The following is a 12,005-nucleotide window of genomic DNA, read 5'->3' as shown; positions in this document are numbered from 1 at the left end:
AAGTTGGGATTTCTCTGGAAATAAGGTTGCCGATTTAGGGGTGACTTAGTTGTGCGGGATTTGGGACAGTCATTATTGAGGCTTCTTCCTATGCTAGGTACATGATAGATTTGCAGTTCACTAAGCTACAACTCTCAGAACAAATGAAAGACTTCTGGGAAAACTATACTTTTCAGATACCTCTAATTAAAACATTGTTTATGATCCACCTCTTTGATCCCTTCCTCCGATTGGTCCTGTGAGCAGGATCTGACTGGGGGCAAATCTGCCTTGTGCGATCCTGCCACACCTATGCCTCAACTGATTCGTGCAAAAATCTTGAAAGATGGGGGTGTGGCACTGTCTGCATAACTAGTAATATTACCAGCCCCACTCCGCCTCCCCAGCAATGCTCCCTCCAGGTCTGTGAAGTCTGGTGTTGCTGGGGTGAAACCAGAATGGCAGTTCAGGCATTCATGTTCTTTCTAGAGCCTGTTCAGATGTGGTTTGAGCTCCTTTCCCCACTGGTACAAGATGAGCTCAGAAGAATCGGTGTTTTGCAATGGGAAAAGCTAGGATTGTTTGCCTGAAAAGTCTGGGATATTAGAAAGTATATTGCTAACCATGAGCATGGAAAAGGAACCATCACAATTTCTCTAAGAGCATGACAACTTCATTCTGAGAGACACAGTCCTAGCCAAGATGGATCACCGGTCTGACAGAATATGTGGACTTGTTTTTGTTGCTTTTGGTGTTAAATTCTATCTTTATTTTGGTTTTCCTAACATGTTTTTAATTGTGAAATCAAACAGGGATAACTTATTACCTGAGTTGCAGCAGATATCAATGATAATTATGAATTTATATGGAATGATCATAGAAAGGGAAAAAATTCTCGAGCACTGTAAAAATAACTCTATGTAGAATCTGAATAGCGTTGTACTTTGTAGCATTTTATTTCATGGCACCCTCAAGGCCGAAAATGAGGTACAACTGATTTTAATTTTAATCATAGGCCTTTTACTCAGAAAAAGGTAGTGACTATTAAATTGTATATGCTAATCCTAATCCCTTGGATCAATTACGTTTTCCTTTTCTATTATAAAAATATTCTATATTTCATTCATTGAATGCAAAACACTGCTAATAATAAAAGTCACTCAGTAAAAGTGGCACAACCAGCATCGTGTGAACTTTAGCTCCAACATTGGTAAGACAAAAGTCTTATCAGATTTATGTTGCATTATGCATGTAATATCTACTGAAGTATTCAACTTTGTATCTTGAATTTGAAGGAACAATTTTATCCATTTCTATTCAATTCAACCAAGAGTATTTGTCTTTCCACTTCTATTTTATAAATAGTTTTTTTCTTAAATTGAATCACACAGAAGACTCTGCTGTAGTAGTTGTGGGGAAGAGATTGGGAGCACCCAATTTTCATTTTTGTGTGTGTCTCAAAATAAGCTATTTTGTACGCTGGGTGGAACTCAGATGACAACAAAATTGTCATGCTCCTGGCTCTCCTGGTTTTCAATGAAAGCATGTTTCCGTAGCTTTTTATACTACTTTGTTTTGTACCTGATGCACAAACCTTCTAGCTTCCAAAATGGTTCTTGTCTAATCGCCGTGAAGACAAGGACTGAGCCAATTTTGCTTCAGTTTGCTACAAGCCAGCCAATGATTTTCCTCTCTTCCCCCACCAATGGCCAGATCAACACATCCTGCAGCAGCAACTGTCTGCTTAGACCTCATAAGACGCCAGAAAAGAACATGGACAGCATTCCTGCCGTGAAGTGCAATGAAGAAATCCATCTGCTTCCCCTGTCAATCACTCTTGAAGGAGTTGTTCACTTGAATATGTGGAGTGGGGCTGGGAACGGCTTTGCACTGATCTATTTACCAAGAGGGGCGGCAACACATTTCTTATATCAACAGGTCGTGTGTTCTAATTCCGCCTCCGCCACTTGTCAGCTGTGTGACCTTGGGCAAGTCACTTAACTTCTCTGTACCTCAGTTACCTCATTATGTAAAATGGGGATGAAGACTGTGAGCCCCACGTGGGACAACCTGATTACCTCATATCTACCCCAGTGCTTAGAACAGTGCTTGGCACATAGTAAGTGCTTAACAAATACCAACATAATAATAATAATAATAATAACAACAACCCTAGGGTCAAATCCAGGGAAAAATCTCCTTTAAAATGATGGGAAACGTCACAGCACTAGACCATCCCATGCTATTTGGCAAACTAGCCCTTAGTTACTGCTCCACTGCCCTAGATCCTCTTTACTGTTAAAAATGCTCCCCTGCCTGGCTATGTTAACCTCTTGGAGCAAGTGAATGGTGCAGGGAGGAGATATGAAAAGCCAACACTCACCACTTGTACATTCCCTTTCTCTTCCCATCAAAAGTTTCTTATATTTTAAAACAGTGCTTTACAATCTCATACTCATTCTCTTTTCAATGAGAAAACCTCTTACCGTAATAGGTGAGGCGTCCTTTGGCAATATTTTTTCCTCTGGAATTTTCAGTGATGCACTCATATAAACCTGAGTCTTCCTGCTGGAAGTTGGGAATTTCAAGAATCCCATTTGCTTTCATTGTTTTTATTTTACTGGAAAATGGCAGCCCATCACTTCTTCTCCAGTTAATCTGAGGCACAGGACTAAGAAAAAAATATGGATTTTTTTTGTTACAGGATTTATCAAAAAGATTTCATTGTGAAAAGAGAGCCATCCTATGGGCTGGAGCCACCATTTGCCCTCCCCATCACTGCTGCCCTTCACATACAGTTCCTTGTGCCAGAAGTTTTCAGGTAACCCCCGTATCGATCAATAATGGAGGCTGAAGTAGTAGGAGCTTCAGAACTGAATTGCTGACATGGCCTGCAGGCAACAGTGTCGGGAAGAGTGGGGGATTTCTGGACTGCTTCTCTCTTTCTCTGCTGCCGCAGGCAGGCCCCAAGTAGAAGTCATGTATCAGGTAAGTACTCTTGTGTTTTTGTGGGTGAAGTGTGTATGTGTGATTCTATAGGCAGAAGTCAGTCAAGTGTACATACCTCTCTGATTCCACATCCAGCACCCTCTTTCGTTCTCAAAATCCAACTCTATTTCTGTATCTTTCTCTCCGAGGGGCTGTCTCCCTTTTCCACCTCTCCATTCCCCCACACTAATCTGGGATCTCTTGCCTAGAAGACCTGCTTCCTGCTCCACTGTGTGTTGTCAAAAATATGGTCACTTGAGTAAGGATATAAGAGCATACTGCAACCACATCTTTCTTTTTCACCTAAAGTGGATATTTTGGTGTAAATCAACAAGTATATAAAACTTACTTTCCAAGGGCAAAGCATTCCAATTGGACAGTCGAATCTTTAGCCACTGGAAGTGTTTCTGGAAACTGAACCTCTATTTTTGGTTCATATTCACCCATAACACCTGCAATTCCACAAAATAAAGTTTGTAACTTTAGTCTTACCCTTTATCTTCAAACCCCACCCCCTCTTTTGTTCCTGTTAAGCTTTTTAAGACAGAGATTCCATTTATGCTATTCCCTGGCTGTGAGTTAGGTGCTTCTGAATTTTGAGTTACTAATACAATAGTGCTCAGAAGCAGTAATTTGTCCACCGAGCCATAGGGGCTAGAGAGGATTAATGCAGCTTCCAAATTTACTAAATTTTCTTTCAGGAAGTCATTGATATGATGGAAGACTTAGGATTATTGGTAAAAGGCTCAGTCTAGAGTCAGTTTTACAACGTAGAAGCATGCATTCAGATTCCTCACTCTAGATTAGATACTAAAATTATTAAATGCATCAGAATGATGCGAGTTACTTTTTATAATGTACCATATGCAATTGCAATATCTATCCAGAATGATATCTAATGGAAACATACCATCAGTGCGTAACACCAAAGGAGTGGGTGAACCAAACACTCGGGAGTTTGTTACAGTACTCGTCACAACACAGGTGTAATTTCCTACATCAGATGGTTCCACTTTGGCTATATAAAGGTGCCCGGTCTCTTGAGAAACAAATAACCGTCTATCTTCTTGAACAAATGTTGGATATTCATTGAAGATCCAAGCGTAGGAAAGTTCTAATTTTATTTTTGGAAAAACCAAAAATACGTACAATGATTAAGAAATGTTTACTCTGATATTTAATAAAGCTATACTCGGCCTGCCTGATGGTACAGCAGCTGGGCTTCACTGTGACATATGGAACAATCAAATGACTGGGCCCTTCTGCCAGCCAATACGCACAAACATAGTTATTGTGAGAACTCACCAAAGAGCAGCTCTGCTAGAGTCCCATCTAAGGGTGACATCAATTTAATGCCCACAGAAATGACAAGCAGACAGTGAAACAATTAGAGAACATACTACTTAAAAGTTTACGATTCCAGAAGGTCTGCAGCCAAATAAGCACGACAAGGAAACCCTGAATTCACATTTAAAGTGATGAATGAAAAAATATACATATTTTCCTTAGATGTCAATTGAACCCTAACCATGTATTTTACAGTGAAAATTTCCTCTTTGAAAAGTTCAATGATTAATTCACATCTCTTTCCATTTAAATTTTAGACTAGTGATCTAGCCCAACTTTATTTCATGCCTTGGAGAATTTTTCTAAAGTGTTAGAAAAATAAATGTACCTATCACTTGGAGTGGAGAACAATGCGAACAATCTGGGAATTATTGTACTTTTCACAATTCCCAAAGCTACGGTACAGTATTAGTTATCTCAGAATCCCTAAACTCTGATAAAACTAATTTCTTAAAGTAAAACAGAACATAAATCTTATTCTCAGGTGTTTTAGGAATCACTTCAAATATGATAATTACAGCATTTCAATAAAAGTGATGAATCAATCAAGGGCATTTATCATGTGCTTACTGTGCGCAGGGCACTCTACTAAGTACTTGGGAGAGTGCAATGCAACAGAGTTGGTAGACACATTCCCTGCCCAGAAGGAGTGTTAAAGTGTTATTTATGTAAAAATGATAACCCAGGATGGGCGAATTTGGTCTGGGGATTTAATCTAGGTCCTCCACCACCACTGTGTTTAATCAATCAATACATCAATGGTATTTATTGATCCCTTACAGTATGCAAAGCACTTCATTGAGCACTTCGGAGAATCCAATAGAGTTAGCAGACACAATTCTTACCTCCAGCATGAGAATAAAAGAATGTGGTCCATGTATAGTAGCTGCAGATTTGAAGAGTTATTTATACAATAAGCACCATAACCACTGTATTACTAGGAAGTGTTCAGAACAGATAATAATGTTGGTATTTGTTAAGCGCTTATTATGCACCAAGCACTGTTCTAAGCGCTGGGGTAGATACAAGGTAATCAGGTTGTCCCAGGTAGGGCTCACAGTCTTCATCCCCATTATCCAGATGAGGTAACAGAGGCACAGAGAAGTTAAGTGACGTGCCCAAGGTCACACAGTGGACAAGTGGCAGAGCAGGGATTAGAACCCACGACCTCTGACTCCCAAGCCCGTGCTCTTTCCGCTAAGCCACGCTGCTTCTCAGTGTATTCTGAGTATGCAGCATTCAACATCTTACTAAAACTTATTAAGTAGTCCTAAAGTTCAAATAACTGCTGTCCCTATGCTAGACTTTACCAAACCTTTTGAAACCTCTTTTCTATAGATTGCAAATATGTTTTGCCAGAATTCTGAAGCCATAGAATTTGAGCTATAAATTCTATTAGGAACCAAAGAGTTGCTTGGAAAAACAAAAGAAAACTATAGTCAGTGATCCTAACTCTAACACCATGTGTTCTGAAAAGCACCTCAGGGCTCAGCAGCATTTTGAGGCTGAGAGGTGGTGAAAAGGGCATATGTGAAATCATCATCCAGGAACTGCTACACATTGTTGACTAGCTGTTTGAGGCACCCACACGAACAGAAATGCAGATAATCAGGGCGCAGTGCAGCCTGGCTATGTGTACAGAAGATAAGGCTAAAGAATTATCAATCGATCGATGGTATTTACTGAACATTTACTGTGTGCAAAGCACTGAATTAACCACTGGCAGTTGGTAGACACGATTTCTGCCCACAAAGAGATGGGGAGGCAGGCATTATAATAAATTACAAATAAGGGAAAAGGCGGTGAAAGGATATGCACATAAGTACTGTTTAAGGGGTACAAATCCGAATGCATAGGCGATTCAAGGGGAGGGCAGGTAATGGAAATGAAGGTTTACTTAGAGAAGGCCTCAATCAATCAGTCATATTTATTGTGTGCTTCCTGTGTGCAGTGCACTGTACTAAGCACTTGGGAGAGTACAGTTTCAGTTGGTAGACAAACTGAAATGTGCAAAATGGGGATTCAGTACCTGTTCTCCCTCCTACTTGGACTGTGAGCCCCACGTACGACCTGATTATCTCTTATCTACCAAAGTGCTTGGCACATAGGAAGTGCTCAACAAATGCCACAATGATTTATTTTTATTATTACTATTACCATAAGACAAGTTCTGTTGAATTCTCCTCTAGACGATAAGCTCCTCCTCTAGACTGTAAGCTCCTAGTGGGCAGGGACCATCCTTATGAACTCTGTTGTATGGTACTCTCCCAAGTGCTGATTAGTGCTCTGCCCAAAGTAAGCACTAGATAAATAACATCAATTGATTGCAGCACAAGCTCACCAGTTTTCACCTGTAGTTCCACCTTCCCTTCCTAAGTCCAGCCATGCAAGACGGGAACGAAGTAGCGGAGGATGGGGCAGGTGTTGATGTGGGTGTCAGTTTTAGAACCAGTCTGTCATGCCTCTGTTTCCATCCCTTTTCTGTTTCTAAATAGGGCTAGGGCTGAGGAGGGGCATGGAGACATGACAGAGTTAGCTGTTCCGGCAGCATTGGCTGTTGCCATAAAGTGACTGAGACTTCATGGCTCAGCATGATGTAATGCCATTGTCATTTTGCACTGTGGGCAGAGTGACTCAATTTTGTTTAGACCTCTGGCACACAAATGTTGTCGATCCCTGCCTTAAATACAAAGATTTGCATGGACAAACAGAACCCTCATGGAAATACACTATCCAACAATAAATGGATAGACAAAAATCTGCAATAAAAAATCATAGAGGCCAGCAGTTTGTTCGTTCCATTAACTAAGACGCTTATAAATCCATGCCGTCCCGTGCAGACAGGGCTATTATGTTGGAAAATAAGAAATCACAATTCTATTCCTGGTTAAATCTGTTAAGCATATTTCACCTGGAACTGGAAGTTTAGCATATTTTCATTGACATTTATATTCCCAAATCCAAATAATTGTAGCTTAAATGTGAAACAATAGAACTCCTACACCTTAGATGAAACTTTGGATATTATAGATTGCATTAATAAGGCTCTATAATTGATGAACCTCACAAGAATGTCATATGGATTAAACTAATTTCAAATGTGTATTTCTGTACTGCATATACAATTATTATTGAAATGCACATTTTAAAAAATGGATCTCCAAAGTGCACTGCTTTTCCACCTTGACTTTAATTGATTTCAGCAACACCTAAAAATATGTTGGCCTGGATTTTTTTTTTTTTTTGCACACTGCCTGGTGATGCTCGAGGGGCTCTTAAAGAAAATGCTTTTTATAACAGCAAGATTTTCACGTTACCATGTATATTGAAAACATGGATTTTGTCAAGCCAGTATTCAGTACCTGCCGAGCATTTTAGTATAGTGTTACCCCCTTACCTCTATTGAGCTGTGCACATTTTTAATGTCAAGGAATTAATTAATAATATCTTACTTTTCAGTTCTTATTTAGATGAAGGTAAAGAATCTCACAGTTCACAGGAGTGCTAATTGGTAGCCAATTATAATTTGATTGACCTACCTTGTTATTAAAATGACATGCAGATTTTACACTGCCCTTGAAAATGTAAATCTCTTTAGGACTCGCAAGCATATATAAAGCTAACACTTTAATGAATCAAAGGGTAGTGATTTGGAGGACGTATAATCTCCCAGTGAACTCTTAAGAAACAAGTTCTACTGAATTTCGGGCTAGCCAATCCACTGGAAAGTTTCTTTTAGAGAGTTGCAAGTGATACAAGAAACCATTATATGAGGAAATTGCTATAAATTAAATAATTAAAATATTAATGGACTAGTAAATAAAAGAAGAGCGTCAAAATGGGATGCTATTTCCCAATTAAGTGTCTAATTTTCCATTATGAAAATTTAAATTCCTTCCTTTAGCAGTCTCCTAGAGGCCTCATTCCTTTCTGGTAACTGATAACCTCAGCTTCTCTTTGAATATAATGTAATACTACTGAAGTTTTGTATTTTACAGAGTAGTGGTACTTTCCATTGTAAGTTCAAATAATTCAACATAAAGACATAACTAATAAACATAAATAAATATTAAACATGAAAAATATCACCCCATTTCCCACCTATCATTCCTCTAAAGCCGATGGTAAGGGGTTTCTGTTTGATGCAGACATGGATGGGCAAGCACTGGACCTCTCATTTACAGAGAAGCAGCATGGCTCAGTGGAAAGAGCACGGGCTCTGGAGTCAGAGGTCATGGGTTCAAATCACGACTCCGTCAACTGTCAGCTGTGTGACTTTGGGCAAGTCACTTCACTTCTCTGTGCCTCAGTTACCTCATCTGCAAAATGGGGATTAAGACTGTGAGCCCCCCGTGGGACAACCTGATCACCTTGTAACCTCCCCAGGGTTTAGGACAGTGCTCTGCACATAGAAAGCACTTAATAAATGCCATTATTATTATTATTATTATTACTACTATAATCCAGTTTGCACGCTTTACTTTTCCAGTGCTAATTTCCTCGCTGTATCTCAATCTCACCGCTAACCCCTTGAACATGTCCTCCCTCTGAACTGGAACTTTTTTTGATGGCATTTGTTAAACACTTACTATATATCAAGCACTTTTCTAAGAGCTGGGATAGGTAAAAGTTAATCAAGTCAGATGCAGTCACTGTCCCACGTGGGGCTCACGGTCTAGAAGCAGCATGCCATAGTGGCTAGAGCCCGAGCCTGAGAGTCAGAAGGTCATGGGTTCTAATCCCGGCCCCGCCACTTGTCTGCTGTGTGACTTGGGTAAGTCATTTCACTTCTCTGGGCCTCAGATACCTCATCTGTAAACTGGGGATTGAGACTGTGAGCCCCAGTGGGACAGGGACTGTGTCCAACCCTACTTGCTTGTATCCACCCCAGCGCTTAGTACAGTGCTTGGCACATAGTGCTTAACAAACATCATTATTGTTTTTGTGATTATTATCCTCTCACCTTCTAGACTGTGAGCCCATTGTTGGGCAGGGATTGTCTCTGTTGCTGAATTGTACTTTCCAAGCGTTCAATAAATACAACTGAATCAATAACTGAATGAAGAGAAGAAGGAGAATATATACAACAGACAACCACTCTCCTCACCTTCAAAGCCTTATGAAAATCATACCTCCTCCATGTGGCCTTCTCTGATTAAGCCCTCTTTTCCCCTATACCCTCTCCCTTCTGCATCACCTACACATTTGGATTTTTCCCTTTTATTACTTGGTATTCACCCAACTCTCAGCCCCACACGACTTACGTATGTATCCATAATTTATTTATTTATATCAACGTCTCTCTTCCTCTAGATTGTAAGCTCGTTGTGGTCCAAGAATGTGTCTACCAACTCTGCTGTATTGTACTCTCCCAAGTGCTTAGTACAGTTCTCTGCACACAGTAGGTGCTCAGTAAATACCACTGATTGATTCATTATATACTCAGCGGGCCCAAGTGAAGAAGTGTCAACTGCTTCCTGTGTTGCTCTGTCTTTTATGATAACAATAAAATATTTATGCATATGACAAAAGAAACATTTATTTGTAAATCCATAACTTGCCCTTTAGTTGTATACATAGCGTACAGAGCCATTTTATCACTTTAGCACATTCTCTTACAAGTAAAATAAATATGATACTATCAGAGTCATTGTGTAAATACAATTACCAACGTCCCTGGTAGCCTGAGGGATTTCCATCAATGTCAAATTATTCAGGCACCAAAAAATCCAGGGAATTCTAAAGCAGCTTCAGAACCAAGACTGCTGTAAGCACTATTGACACAAATGATACAAACTGGATGTGTGGTGATCTTGCATCCTCGGGCTTAGAAGTGACTGAAAATATCAACATGTGACCAGCAATTCCTTCCATACGGAGCATAAATAAGAATCATCTTAGCTGTATAGAGGCTGGCACTGTCGCTGATTTGGTGACCTTTCTGAGTCCACCGCTCTTAAAAAAGTATCACCATTCCTGTAATCATCAATCGTATTTATTGAGCGCTTACTATGTGCAGAGCACTGTACTAAGCGCTTGGGAAGTACAATCCTCATCACTGCTTGCCAGACAGGTCCACCTGCTGCAGTTATCAATCAACCAATCAATCAATCAATCAGCCAATGGCATTTGCCGAGCCCTTCCCATGTGCAGAGCACTCTACTAAACGTTTGGGAGCGTACAATACAAAACAGATGATAGACATGTTCCCTGTGATCAATCAGCAGTCCAAAGCTATGCCATGTCCTTTGAGACTGTACTTTGTTGTACTATAATGAAAATATTTATACTTCCAGTTTGGTTTATAGTCCCCCACTTTATCTTAAAATAGAACACCCTGCTGTCACCCATTCTCCACACATTCTACCCAGTGTTGGGATGTGGCAAGCACTGCTTTGGTGCTGAAAAATACTGAATTCCAGAAGCTAGTTATTTGAATGTTGTCTTAAATACAGGCATATAGACAGTGCGGTTGGCCCCGATCCAGAAATCAGCTGCTCTGGTTGTGGATCGTGAATAGGTTATTGAGGCATATAGCATACTAGAGACTATAATTGTTCTGAGACCTTCAGTTTGATCTGGAGCTTGAAGCCAAACATTGTCTGACAGTCTTCTAAAGGTCATGAATACCTTTTTGATTCACTTCTCTACTTCTTTAAGAGGCATTTTATGACAGTGTGCTACCCAAGCAGCATAATTCAGGGATAGCATTCAGCTGTTTCACTAATGGCAGGTGCAGTCTGTTACATCAACTTGGTCTTCCTAAGGCTAATTGTTAGTTCAGAAAATATTGCTGAATCTGTAAAGCTGTTCATAATCATTTGCATTTATTGGCTGTGTGTTTCTACAGTAGATTCATCAGCATATAGCAACTCTTGTATTATTAATGCAAGGAACTTTGCTTCTATTTAGAGGATCAGAAGTGTAATTGAACAACTTGTTCTAGGATCCGTGTCATGTCCTGTAAACATATTCATGCACTGGAGGTTGAGAAAATTACAGTTATTATATGACTTGGCTTTACTCCATTGGTGATGGGGGAAAAAGCCACTTCCCATTTGGAGTATCCCTGGGATCTTCATAAAATTTTCATAAAATTCTTCATAAAATTCTAAACTAGTTTAGGAACTATCAGAGCCTAGATCTGATAAAAACACGATATACTGGGTTTGATACTATTCCCTGCTCTTCTCTGGTATCTTCCTAGAAAGAAAGATTGCATCCAATAGATTACAATTCTGGGAATATGTGGTTAATGATATTTTTTAATACTGGTCCAGAAGGTCTCTGCTTAGGCTCTTGCCATTCATTGATTCATTCATTCATTCAGTTGTATTTATTGAGTGCTTACTGTGTGCAGAGCACTGTACTAAGCGCTTGGGAGGTACAAGTCGGCAACATATAGAGACGGTCCCTACCCAAAAACGGGCTCGCAGTCTAGAAGGGGGAGACAGATAACAAAACAAAACATTGCCAGCAAGGGCAACTCTATTAATGATTGTGGTATTTGTTAAGTACTTACTATGTGTCAAGCACTGTGGTACATGCAACATATTCAGGAACAGCTTGGGGCTCACAATCTAAATAGAAGGGAAACAGGTATTGAATCCCTTTTTCTCAGATGAGGGAATTAAGGCACAGAGCAGTGAATGACTTGCCTAAAGTCATGCAGTAGAAATGTGATAGAGCTA

The 12,005-nt window shown here is 39.9% G+C and overlaps 1 protein-coding gene across 2 annotated transcripts in view; it reads right to left on the bottom strand.

The window, feature by feature from the left end:
* Positions 1–12,005, bottom strand: part of LOC119950329 (contactin-3-like) — a 281,892-nt gene that overhangs the window by 66,104 nt on the left and 203,783 nt on the right. For both annotated transcript variants that reach the window (XM_038772626.1, XM_038772625.1), the window contains exons 5-7: positions 3,878–4,081; positions 3,317–3,419; positions 2,466–2,650 (exon numbers count right to left, since the gene is read on the bottom strand). In XM_038772626.1, coding sequence (XP_038628554.1) covers positions 2,466–2,650; positions 3,317–3,419; positions 3,878–4,081 — 492 coding nt within the window. The remainder of the gene's footprint in view (positions 1–2,465; positions 2,651–3,316; positions 3,420–3,877; positions 4,082–12,005) is intronic.

The sequence above is a fragment of the Tachyglossus aculeatus genome, chromosome X1 (genome assembly GCF_015852505.1).
Source record: "Tachyglossus aculeatus isolate mTacAcu1 chromosome X1, mTacAcu1.pri, whole genome shotgun sequence".
Lineage (NCBI taxonomy): Eukaryota > Metazoa > Chordata > Mammalia > Monotremata > Tachyglossidae > Tachyglossus > Tachyglossus aculeatus.
Note: the sequence above shows the minus strand (reverse complement) of the source record. Positions and strands in the feature narration are given on the sequence as shown.